The sequence below is a fragment of the Bufo gargarizans genome, chromosome 9, assembly GCF_014858855.1.
Source record: "Bufo gargarizans isolate SCDJY-AF-19 chromosome 9, ASM1485885v1, whole genome shotgun sequence".
NCBI classification, from domain to species: Eukaryota; Metazoa; Chordata; class Amphibia; order Anura; family Bufonidae; genus Bufo; species Bufo gargarizans.
Genome location: NC_058088.1, coordinates 6,953,453 through 6,966,849, shown reverse-complemented (window position 1 = coordinate 6,966,849; position 13,397 = coordinate 6,953,453). Strand labels below are relative to the sequence as shown.

Genomic DNA, 13,397 nt, shown 5'->3' with positions numbered 1-13,397 from the left:
CATAGTCCCTCCCTTACGCTCCTTCTATGTTAAGCCACAATAGATCACGTGCTTCTGCCGAGACTACATATCCCGTCATGCCTCTGTAGGCGTGGGGCCTTTAGAGCTGTCTTTTGCGAATGCCTGGTCTAAAATTAGAGGAGGGCGGAGCTAGTGAGGACCCCAAATCCCGGAGTTGCGCACGGTTGGTGGCTCCGTGCTGTAACGTAACATGGCGCCCACTATACAGACTCAGGCCCAGCGGGAGGATGGTCACCGGTGAGTAATGACGTGAGATCATGTCGGTAGTTACGGTATGTGCCCCTTACCGGTGTTTGGACTTTGTGGTCTCAGCCCGTATTCAGACAAGGCTCAGGATGTTTACTTATCCTGGACTAGAGCAGTAGTCACTGGCATCAGTGCATGCTGGGAGTTGTAGTTTCGCTGCAGCTGGAGAGGTTGGGGACTGCTTCATTAGAACAAGAACAGCTCAGTAATGTCTCTGTGGTCCACCGCAGGCTTTTGGAGCATGCTGGGAGTTGTAGTCCCCTCCCTGCTTTATACAGGCACGTTTTCTGTTTTCTCATCTTGTCATCTTCTGTCTTCCAGGTCCAATTCCCACCGGACAGTCCCAGAACGGTGAGTGACGTTTAACCCCTTCAGTCACCAGTTGCCATCAATGTTCCAGAGGAGACGACCCCTTTAAGATCCATGATGTTAGGAATTGTCATCATTATCGGATAGGACCATCTCCAGAACGGGCCCCTCCGAAGTGAAGGAGGACACCCTGCACGGCCACCCTCCGATTCACTGGCTCGGCTATTGTTCAGTGAATGGAGAGTACCCGCACATGCGCAGTGTGCCCTTCTTCACTTTTGAGGGGCCCATTCTGGAAATAGGAGCGGGACCCACTCCTGACAATGATGGCAAATCCTAGTGATATGCCATTGATCTCCTTTGAAGAGGAGCTGTCCCCTATCCCTACATGTCTTAGTAACTTGGATTTAAATAGTTAAAGTGATGGGCGAGCACACTTCATTTGGATCATAGAATAAAATTTAATTAAATCACAATGTTCAAATGTATCGGTCCAATTAAATAAAATACAATAAAATACGATATTAATAACAATTCAATCATACACGAATGAGGATAATGAAAGGGGCAATTGATTCATATGAACCCAATAGGTCTGGTATGACCAGAGTGCTAGACAGCATTAATGTCTTTTCAAATCCACAGATGTTCTAATAGTTTGGATAACGTTATTCCAGCATCAATATAGATGAATATGTAAAGATGTACAGAACAGTTCAGTCTCTGGTCAACTGGATAACTCAGATTGGTTCAAAAAACACATGTAGAATCGTTGGGTGCAGATCTTATGCACCTATTATTATATGGTGATAAACAGTCCCGTAGCTACTGTACTGATTTGGCTTGTGAGTTAAATAACTCCTTACCTCCCTCGTTGTATGAGGTCGCTTGTGGTCGCTTTCGAGCGTGAGTCGGGCAGCGCGGGATGCTTCCGGCGTCTTACTTCATTCAGCTGCAGCTGGCTTACCCGAAATCTCACGAGATTTCCAAGCGAAATTACCGTCCTCGAGGGAATACAGTATGCCTTTGGTATCGTCGCAATGAATATCAAAGTCCTGTGATCTAGTTGTATAGCATGGCCATGCTTAAGGTGCTTTTCTTACAGGTGTGCGATCCGGCCCATACGCGTTTCGGGAACACTCTTTCCCTTCATCAGTGGTCACGCCTCACCTGTTGACCTCCTCCTTATATATCCTGGATAGCACCAAGAAATGGACAACTGGATTTCTTATTTCCTGAATTTTCATGCGTTTTAATACATGCGTTTTTTGATGCGGTTTTTTTCTACTTATGCGTTTTTCGGCCCATACATTCAGATTATCAATCTAAACATAACTATGTAATCAGATGTAGCCAACATAAGAAAGGGGTATGACAAACATTGTCTATCGAGACACTTCAGGGACGTACATAATAAAGACCCCTCCAAATTAATCTTCATGGCACTGGAAAAGGTAGAGAGACATTGGCGAGGAGGCAACTATATCAAACAAATGTCGAAACTAGAATCGAGACGCATATATGAATTTGGAACAATGATACCAGCAGGTCTAAATGCAGAATTGGAATTGTTCGGGTTTTTGTAGGCTGGGTGCCCCTGAACTGACTGCAGACCGCTGTTTGGCCGTTGATCGGCACCGCGTCCTGTACTCGGACGGGGGCCCCCAGCCCTTTACTACACAGACCCTCACATGATATCAATCATTAGAAAAATGGCAATCCCTATGTCCAGTTTTCTCACTTGAAACCCTTAGTAAAGAATGAAAATGGAAAATATTGACAATTTGTTAATACATTACGGAGTTATCTGATATTCTATTTTATTATTTTTAACAAAAGGTCTAATCTTAATATTTTATCATTATTCATTTATGATGAAAGGGATAGAACCCGAAGCAGAGGAATATAGAATGGTATGGGAATGATCCCACAGACAAAGAGAACTTAATAATTCTATAACTTACATATGCAATCGATTTTATTAATTCTGATTACATAGTTATGTTTAGATTGATAATCTGAATGTATGGGCCGAAAAACGCATAAGTAGAAAAAAACCGCATCAAAAAACGCATGTATTAAAACGCATGAAAATTCAGGAAATAAGAAATCCAGTTGTCCATTTCTTGGTGCTATCCAGGATATATAAGGAGGAGGTCAACAGGTGAGGCGTGACCACTGATGAAGGGAAAGAGTGTTCCCGAAACGCGTATGGGCCGGATCGCACACCTGTAAGAAAAGCACCTTAAGCATGGCCATGCTATACAACTAGATCACAGGACTTTGATATTCATTGCGACGATACCAAAGGCATACTGTATTCCCTCGAGGACTGTAATTTCGCTTGGAAATCTCGTGAGATTTCGGGTAAGCCAGCTGCAGCTGAATGAAGTAAGACGCCGGAAGCATCCCGCGCTGCCCGACTCACGCTCGAAAGCGACCACAAGCGACCGCATACAACGAGGGAGGTAAGGAGTTATTTAACTCACAAGCCAAATCAGTACAGTAGCTACGGGACTGTTTATCACCATATAATAATAGGTGCATAAGATCTGCACCCAACGATTCTACATGTGTTTTTTGAACCAATCTGAGTTATCCAGTTGACCAGAGACTGAACTGTTCTGTACATCTTTACATATTCATCTATATTGATGCTGGAATAACGTTATCCAAACTATTAGAACATCTGTGGATTTGAAAAGACATTAATGCTGTCTAGCACTCTGGTCATACCAGACCTATTGGGTTCATATGAATCAATTGCCCCTTTCATTATCCTCATTCGTGTATGATTGAATTGTTATTAATATCGTATTTTATTGTATTTTATTTAATTGGACCGATACGTTTGAACATTGTGATTTAATTAAATTTTATTCTATGATCCAAATGAAGTGTGCTCGCCCATCACTTTAACTATTTAAATCCATTTTGCTTCAGAGGGTGGGTGTCCCTCATTTTGGGCTAGCAGCACCTGTTCCTGAGTTTCGTCCACAGTGAGCCACCGCTTTACTTTATACATGTCTTAGTAACTACTTGCATTCCCCATGTACTTTTGGTGTTCCTCTATTACTCCTGCTAGAAATTTATTAATGAATTGCCAGCTGGTCCAAGCTAGGTGTTACCAGTTAGGGGTGGGTCCTTGCACAGTCTGACAGCGCTGATTGGATAGTGTCGGTGTGCAGGGGCACACCCACTACTGGTAACACCCAGGAGCATCCGCTGACCATTCATTCATACATTTCTAGTAGGAATAATAAAGGTATGGCACATCATATCGTCATAAGAATAGACGCTCCACAGTTGGTATTACATGGGGGATGCAAGTAGTTACTAAAACAGACATGTCAGGAGAGGGGACAGATCCTTCTTAAAGGGGTGCCCAGGATTGGCTGGGTGGGGGTCCACCCTCAGCTTTTTGAAGAGGCCATGGCGGTCATGCAATCACTGAGACGCCTTCATCTCCGTGCACACTGACGGTGGTGGTTCCGGCCATTACAGCTTTTTTTTTTGGCCGCGTGAATGGGACACTAGGTAGATGACGTGCACATAGACCGGCTGCAGTGCACCAGGACTGTCAAAGTTGCACCGATTCTGTAATTTGACATTGTTGTCTCCAGTCACTTCCAAAGCAGTTTCCAGAATTCCGTTGACCGCTGTCAGAAACATGGACATCTGGCTCCGCCCCTCGTGTAACCGAACCGCTGAGTTGCAAATGTGCGACTGCTGTCTGGTAACAGGAAACCAGCAGGACTCTGGAAGCAGCTTTAGATGTGAATGGAGAAGAAAGTCGTAACTGAACATCTATTCTGGTTCCTGGAGTTGACATTTCCTTCTTTCCCCCCCCCGTTTGTCCTGCAGGTCGGGAGTGGTTTGTCGAGTGAAGTTTTGCAACAGTCTCCCAGATATCCCCTTTGACCCCAAGTTTATCACTTACCCCTTTGACCAGAACAGGTAAGTGTCAGCGGAAGAATTGTATATTTGGGGTGAAGGTCGCCTCCTCTCACCACAGTCCACGTCTTCTCCTAGGTTTGTGCAGTATAAAGCCACCTCCTTGGAGAAGCAGCACAAACATGACCTGCTGACGGAGCCGGACCTGGGGGTCACCATCGACCTCATCAACCCTGATACTTACCGTATCGACACAAATGGTAAGGCCGGGAGCGGAGCTGGGCGGAGGTCGTGTGATGGACTCTCACATTGTCCTCTTTGTGATTGCAGTTCTTCTGGATATTGCCGATGAGAAACTTCTTGAGGAGGAAATTCAAGCCCCCAGCAGCTCCAAGAGGTAAGTCCTGCCATGCAGATAAGAGATTACATGGGCCCCCTACTGGTAAGGGTCCGTTCACACGTCCGCAAATGGGTCCGCACCCGTTTTGCAATATCGGGAACGGGTGCGGACCCATTCATTCTCAATGGGAGTGGAATGGATGCGGAGAGCACACTACGTGCTCTCCACATTTCCGGAGCGTGGCCCCCGAACGTCTGGGCTTCGGCCCCTGAATTTCCGGGCCACTGCTCCGCAAAAAAATAGAACATGTCCTATTCTTGTCCGCAATTGCGGACAAGAATAGGCAGTTCTATGGGGGGTGCCGGCCGAGTGTATTGCGGATTCACACGTCCGTGGAACACTGTCTGTGCGATACCGGCCTGGATTTCTTCTGAGTGCAGGAGCGCACGGTGTCATTGGTTGCTATGACGCCGTGCGCTTCCTGCTGCCGCCGCAGTACAGTAATGCACTGGTATGATCTATAACAGTGCATTACTGTATTGCGGCAGCAGGAAGCGCACGGCGTCATAGCAACCAATGACACCGTGCGCTCCTGCACTCAGAAGAAATCCAGGCCGGTATCACACAGACCGTGTTCCACGGACGTGTGAATCCAGCCTTAGGCCTCATGCATGCGACCGTTGTTGTGTTCCGTTCCGCAAAATGGGGTTCCGTTGTTCCGTGATCCGTTTCCGTGTGTCTTCCTTTATTTTTGGAGGATCACCAGACATAAAGAAAGGTAAAAGAAAGTGTGACCGTTTTCCATGCAAATGATAGGAATAAAGCGGACATGGGTGACAATCTTGTGTGCCTCCGCGTTTTTTAGCAGTCCTACTGGCTTGAATGGATCCGCAAACGGTTTTCCGCGGACAAGAATAGGACAGGTTATATTTTTTTGACGGACTGGAACCACAGACGCGGATGGCAAACGGTGGACTATTTTCAACGGCTCCATAGAAATGAATAGGTCCGCATCTGAAACGCTAAAATCGGCGGAACGGAGACAAACAACGGTCGTGTGCATGAGGCCTTACCCTGAGTTTTTAGCAGGAGGGAAAGAACACTAATGTGTTGCCCTGTCCTCAGGTCATCAATATCAGACAGGTGTGGATGTGACTCGCACCACCCACAAAATCAGATGTTTAAAGAGCTTGTGGTACTTGGACAAGCGCTGCACCCAATGGACAGTTTAGCAAGCACAGCGCCATCTATTGTATAGTGGCTGTGCTTGGTACTGCAGCTCTGTGCCACTCGGGTCTGAGCTGCATAAAAGGCCATGTGGCCGATGGACGTGACATCATAGGTGGAGAGGCGGAGTCAGTCTGATATTGATGCCCTATCCTGAGGACAGTTCATCAATATTCATATCCCGGAGAGCTCCTTTAACCCCTTGACATGTACAGTGGATGTCATCTCTTTAAAGATGGCGCCCACTCCAGAGCGGAGTGAGCGCAATAGCTGGCGGGTGCTTGCTGTTTCACTAAGGGGCTAATGTCTGAGATTGGCAATAACGCCGATGGCAGACATTTAAGCCCCTCAGATGCTGTGATCAAATGTGACCGACGCATCTGAGCGCTGGAAACCCAAGAGCATTGCGCTCTCGATGCTGGCACAGCTGCCCCTAACGGTGATCGGGGAAGCTGGTTCTTTTTCTGTGGCAGGCACAGCCTTGTCTGAAGGATCCAATGCCTATGGTGCCAGCTTTAGAAGATCAGGGTGATGCCAATGCTTGGTGACACATCTGCCTGTGTGATAGTGTGGAGGAGGGGGGATGCTGATCATTTCACACTGTTCACCCAGACCCACTGCCACCTGGCTTACGGTGGGGCACCCTTTTTAATGGAAGTTAAGCACTTCTTCAGTAGGATTCCCTTGTTTTGGGTGCCTTTTTAAATCTAGAGGACTGGCTGGCTGTGTTCCATTGCCTGTTTCCGTGTTCACCCTCTGTTCTTCTCGCAGATCTCAGCAGCATGCTAAAGTCGTCCCGTGGATGAGGAAGACTGAGTATATCTCCACAGAGTTCAACAGATACGGCATCTCCAATGAGAAGCCTGAGGTCAAGTAAGTGACATGGCTGATGTTTTCATGCGCAGACCCCACATCTCTAAGTCGGCCATTGTGTGGGTGCGCACCTCCGAGCCCCAAGAGCTTAATGTGCAGCTCAGCAGTGGTCCTAAAGAGAGATTTATGGCATATTAATAGAATTTGCCATGAATCTCTGACCTGGTGACTGATCCCCACTCTTGGCAGCACAGGTGCAATAACCCTTCCCAGGGCTGAGGGCTCTGACTTGGTTGCTTTTGGGCTTCTTTTCACAGTCAACGCCCCAAATCTTTGGTTTCGATGAGGCATTAGTCTTCCTGGGGTTCACTGTGATTGGATCTGTACTAATATTTGGTATTTTCTTGTGCCCAGGATTGGCGTGTCCGTCAAGCAGCAGTTCACAGAGGACGACATCTACAAGGACAGGGACAGTCAGATCTCTGCTATCGAGAAAACCTTTGAAGACGCTCAGAAAGCTGTAAGCGCAAAGGAACAGAACCCAAGATGGGAAGGCTGCCCCCCATATATTTGTGATCGTGATCCTATTAACTCTTTACTTCCCTCCATCAGATTACTCAACATTACAGCAAGCCACGTGTCACCCCTGTGGAGGTCATGCCGGCCTTCCCTGATTTCAAGGTATTCAGATGTTTGCTTATGTCTGCATGCTTCCCCCTCATATGTGCAAATGTGATGCTCATCCCCCGACTCCCTCTGTTTCCAGATGTGGATCAATCCGTGCGCTCAGGTCATCTTTGACTCTGATCCTGCTCCTAAGGAGGCGACCGGCTCAGCGGCGCTGGATATGATGTCTCAAGCCATGATCAGGTGAAGACTACCGCCATATAACGCTGGGATTGTCTGTAGGCGGCTTTGTGAGATGAGATCATTCATGTGTTTTTTTTTCTTTCTGTATCCACAGGGGTATGATGGATGAAGAAGGAAACCAGTTTGTGGCCTACTTTCTTCCAGGTGAGGAAACCATGCGGAAGAGGAAGAGAGACCAAGATGAGGGTCTGGACTACATGGCAGAAGATATGTAAGTGAACGGCATTCACGTGGTAATCTGGCCTTACGCTTCAGTTGGCCGACCTCTATTCCTCCTGACCTTGTACACATGCACACTCGGCTTGGCTCTCTTAACAGAGTGGAGTAAACTGCTGTCTCAACTGAGGGGAAAAAATGGATTGGGCGTGTTGAAATCCATCATGCCAATCCTTCTTTACTCTAAAATCTGCTGTCGGAAGGGGGTTTGGAGGCCCCCCATACAGATTGGATCAGGGTTCAGCAACCTCCATCACTCCAGCTGTTGTGAAACTTCAGCCCCCAATATGCACACTTGCTTGGCTGTTCTGAGAACTTCCATAAAAGTGAATGGAACATGCTAAGACTTGTAAATTCACAACAGCTGGAGGGCCGGTCACCTGAGATCGTTGGGTTTAGACGATCTTTAATGTGTATGGCTGGCTTTAGCCTGGCAGTGATGGTCTTGTGGTTAGATCTTCTTTGCCTCTCATTCACCAGATAACGTTTTCTCTACAGATATGATTACAAGATCGCCAGAGAGTACAACTGGAACGTCAAAAACAAGGCCAGCAAGGGATACGAAGAGAACTACTTCTTCATCTTCCGTGAAGGTGACGGCGTTTACTACAATGAGCTGGAGACCAGGTGGGGAACATTTATACTTTAAAGGTGCATTAAAAAAGAATTTTATATACTGATGACCTATCTTCTGGTCGGCGGGGGTCGCCAAGCACAGCGCCGTACATTGCATAGTGGCTGTGCTTGGTATCGCAGCTCAGCCCCATTCACACCTAGGCCGTGGGTCCTCACTTGGTCTAGGGATAGCATCGAGAAGGCCGCAGGACTACTGCAAGCTCTGCTGCCTTCTCAATCGGCTAATCTGCAGGGGTTCTGGGTGTTGGACCCCCACCGATCAGATACTGATGACCAATCCAGGGGAGAGGTCATCTGTGTTTAGGTCTCGGAAAAAACGCTTTAAGGCTAAAGCAAGTAAAGAGCTGCTGAAATCCACACATGCATAAATGCACATAGGGTCCCTTAATCATACGTTCCCCAGAAAGAGAGGATAAGGGCTTTTTTTCACACGAGCAGACGCCGTGCGGGTAATCCGCTGCATGAAAGAGAGCCAAGCCCTGCTCCGGACAGCAGAGACACAGAGCACTAACATGATTGATAATGCTCCGTGCCGCTATGTGACCTTTTTACTACAAAATCACAGCGAGATAAAGTTGTCACAGTGATTTTGTAGTAAAAAGATCACATAGGCAAAGAGCATTATCAATCATGTTAATGCTCCATGTCTCTGCTGTCCAGAGTGCGGCTTGGCACGCCTTCACGCAGCGGATTCCACGCACGGGATCCGCTCCTGTGAAAGATCCCTAACGCTGGGTTCACACCTGAGCGTTTTACAGCGCGTTCAAACGCGCTGTAAAACGCTCAAGACATGAAAACCAATGCTTCCCTATGGGAATGGTTCACACCTGGGCGTTTTACAGCGCGTACGAACGCGCTGTAAAACGCCCGACGCTCAAACAAGTACTTGAGCTTCTTTGGGGCGTTTTGACGCGCGTTTGTGGCCATAGGACACTGCAGTCAATGACACAAACGAGCGTCAAACGCGCGTTTACTATTACAAAAAACGCGCGTAAAACGCGCGTTTGAGAAGCGCTCAGGTGTGAACCCAGGGTAATACTGATTTTCAGCCTGCTCAAAGATCCTGCAGTAGAGGAAACCTTTTTCAGCTGCACAGCTGTTATGGTGCACTTCATAACCACAGAGCTTTAGTTACCGCCAGGTGTCGCCCTGAAAGCTGCAAGTATTAACCAAATAGTTTCCAAAGAAACACCAACAAAACTTATATTTCTAGTACATTTCAGTAAAACTTTGCGCCACTTTTTTATTTTAAGAGCAGCAGTCTGCGCACTGCAGAAAATCATAGATCATGATAGACATTTTTCTGGATGGCAGTATGTTAAAGGTTAACTGTCACACTTAGACCCTAATTTCAATTTTCATATATGTAGTTACTAATAACATGATATTCCAGAATCAGTTACTATTAGACTGACTTGCCCCATATTTAATAAGATTCAGCCCTTAGCAACCCGTCTGCATAAAACTGCAATTTCACTATTCAGTTAAGATGGCCGCCACTGCCCTCACCCTGAGGCTAATCCCGCCTGCCCTCACTAGCCAGTAACAATAGCCCCCCAAAAGTGTCAGTAACCAGAGCCCTCCCCCCTAAATGGTTAATCTCCTGCAGCACAAAGGGGTCTTCTTACCACATGTTGCTTTCATCTATACACTGAGCAGACGGCAGACCTCCCTTCCCTGGTCTGCGCTGCTTCCACTCTGCATTCTCCAGCTCTGCTGAGTGAGGGAGCGTCTGCCAAGCGCAGGGACAGGGAGAAGTGCACACAGCCCAGGCACTGTTATCAGCTGCTGGGGAGGACCTGGCTTTAATCATTTACTTACAGTCCCTGGCTGTCTGTAATCTGACCTTGCAGGCTGCGTGCTTCTGCGTCCTCCGTCCTTCAACACATAGACGGACCTGCCTAGCAACACATAGACGGACCATGCCTAACAACCCTATTTTAAGCACCGGTAAAAGTAGGCAGTACAGGGAACAAAAATGTGGAATTAAGGGGTAATTGAATACACAGTGAAAAGTTGAAATAGGGCCACCAAGGAGATTAATCACCACAATCCAATACTCCAAAAAAAATATACGACAGTTGTACTTTAATAATCGCACTGACAACACTCTGCTCATTCTCCTGTACAGCTGAAACCAGGGAGCAATAAATTACATTTAACTGCCGAGCAAATGGAGATATGGGTTTATTTCCCCTTAAATGGTTATCCCCCATCTTACAAGAGGATGGTATATCGCTAAGGAGGGGACATCTGTTACCCCCCCCCCCCCCCCGATCCTGAGAATTAAAAGGGTTTTCTGAGATTTTAATATTGATTACCAATCCTCAGCTGATCGGCGGTGTTGCTGGGTGTCGGACCACCCGCCAATCTGATATTGATGACCTACCCTGAGGATAGGTCATCAATATTAAAATCCCAGAAATCCCTTTTTAAAGGGGCCACAGCACAGATTTCGCTCTGCAGGCCTGTATATAGTTTGTATACAGATGCTGGTGCAGCCAGGCACGCTGTGTGAGGTTCAGGAGATCAGAGAAGAGGATTTGGGATGAGCTGCGGCACAACCAGGTGAGTCAAGATGCGTAGTATCTTTAAAATATGTCTTTATTGAAGCTGTATCTTTACAGATAACTCATTTCGAGGCCGGACTGGCCCCTTCATCAGACCAAATACCCGGATTAGTCTGATGAAGGGGCGGGTTCGGCCCCGAAACGCGTCACCTGTAAAGAAACAACTTTATTAAAGAAATTTTAAAGATACCACACATCTGGACTTACCTACTTGCGCCGCTGCTCATCCTCTTCTCAGACATGTCGAGATATTGGTAAGCGTAGGTTCTTGGTGCTCATGTTTGGCTGTTTTGTTTGGGGACTGTATGTGGTTAAACCTGGAGGCTTCTTTCAATTTTGCAGAGTGCGTCTCAGCAAGAGGAGGGTGAAGGCCGGCGTCCAGTCTGGAACAAATGCTGTACTGGTGGTGAAACACAGAGACATGAATGAGAAGGAGTTGGAGGCTCAGGTACTAATAGGGGCTCAAAAGGAAAAATGCTGTAGAGCAATGGTCGGAAGCCTGTGGCTCTTCAGATAAAACTCCTAGTATGCCTTGACACCCTCCATGTATGCAAACATGTGAAAGTTCTGATATGATATTAGTCTGTGTTTCGGGGGGGTTCTGATCATCTTCTCTGGACTTGCAGGAAGCCCGCAGAGCTCAGCTGGAGAACCATGAGCCTGAGGAGGAAGAAGAGGAGATTGAGGTGGATCATGAAATTCCAGGATCAGGTAAGTGATAACCCAACACATCTCCAACTATTCTCTCATTTATTATCCCGACTTTCCATGTTTGGGGCTTTGTATCCAAATCCTCTCTTCCTGTTTTTAAAGTGGTTTTCCAGGACTTATGAATGCCCTATGCGTAGTATAGGTCTTCCATATCAGATTGGCATGGGTTCGACTCCTGGCACCCCTGCCAATCAGCTGTTATCACAGGCTCGGATACCGGTGTTACACAACTCTGTACTCTATATAGTGGCCGCTCAGGCTGGTAACTGCTTCTATAGGAAAATAGCTGATTGCTGGGAGTCGGACTCCCAGATGATCTGATATTGATGACCTTACCCTAAGGGTATGTCAAGGAAACCCTTCAAACAGGCAATAGCGTTGTGATAACATGCCAGGAGTGTGTGTGTTAATTTAAAAGGGCAGGAAGCAAGCAGTTGACAGATACACCTGATGCCGCTTATCTCTGGGAAAACAGCCTGCTGGATCCTTGTTTTCCCTGCTACAGGAGGTGTCAGGATAACATTGCCCAGTCCCCCACATACCTTAAATTGTCAGATCTACCAGGAAAATCTTATGTTTTATGTTGCTCTGAATATTCCTTACAGTTATATCTTTTTGCCACAAGAGGGCGATAAGTTAGCACATTGTAGGTAGATTTTCATCTGCTTTGAAACTTTACTTAACCTGATTCTTGCCTCGTTCTTTCACAGATGCAGAAGATGGAGAGAAGGGCAGTGAGAGCGAGAAGGAGGGGAGTGCCGGCGAGGCTTCTGGCAGCGAAAGCGAGCGGGAAGACGTGCCGGAGGAGAAGGAGGAGGATAAGGAAAGCAGTGAGGAGGACAGAGCTGCTCGAGACAAGGAGGAGATCTTTGGAAGCGATGATGACGACAGTGATGAGGATGCCCAGAATGAGAGTGGCGGTGAGGCAGAGGACAGCGGCAGCGAAGAGGAGGAAGAAGAGAAAAACAGAAGGAGCCGCAGTGCCAGCAGTAGTCCTTTCGGGAGCGACCGTTCCCAGCAAGATAACGAGGAACAGAGCGGCAGCGAGCAGGGCTCAGCATCTAGTGACGGTAGTGACAGTGACTGAGCCCCCACGCATCAGATATCTGGCGGTTTTGTATATATTTGTTTGTATTATACTTTTAGTTGATTAAAATTTTTCCATGACTTGGTGTTGACCACATTTATAGCAGAGGAAGAAGTGTGTCTGAAGATGAGGTGTAGTATGGCCGACTTCTGAATCCTGTCTAAAAGGTGGACGTCGTGAATGTAGAGCATCTAAGTCTGCGGCAAATTTGCTGCAGGACTAGACTTTTTTTTTTTTGTCCAACTTCATATCACCTATTGGTTGGCTTAAAGGGGTCAGAGCTGAACCCGGACATATCCCCATTTTCACCCAGGCTTTTTATGGAGATCTGGTGGCATACTGGGCTCTCCATAGGGACTGCTAGGCGGAGGCTTCAACCTAGCAGTGAGCCTGGTGACATCACCTGCAATGATGGGCAGGATGTAGAACGGCTAGGGCAGTGCTAAAGTCCGCCCAT

The 13,397-nt window shown here is 47.1% G+C and overlaps 1 protein-coding gene across 1 annotated transcript; it reads left to right on the top strand.

Moving 5' to 3' along the window:
• The first annotated feature begins 86 nt into the window (after window positions 1-86).
• PAF1 (PAF1 homolog, Paf1/RNA polymerase II complex component) lies at window positions 87-13,020 on the top strand. Its single transcript, XM_044305618.1, has 14 exons — window positions 87-258; window positions 589-618; window positions 4,441-4,533; window positions 4,609-4,730; window positions 4,801-4,867; window positions 6,809-6,910; window positions 7,265-7,370; window positions 7,463-7,531; window positions 7,617-7,720; window positions 7,815-7,931; window positions 8,435-8,563; window positions 11,485-11,590; window positions 11,769-11,853; window positions 12,564-13,020. Exons 1-14 carry the CDS (start codon window positions 212-214, stop codon window positions 12,938-12,940), a joined length of 1,554 nt encoding a protein of 517 aa, XP_044161553.1. The 5' UTR covers window positions 87-211; the 3' UTR covers window positions 12,941-13,020.
• Window positions 13,021-13,397: the final 377 nt, after the last annotated feature.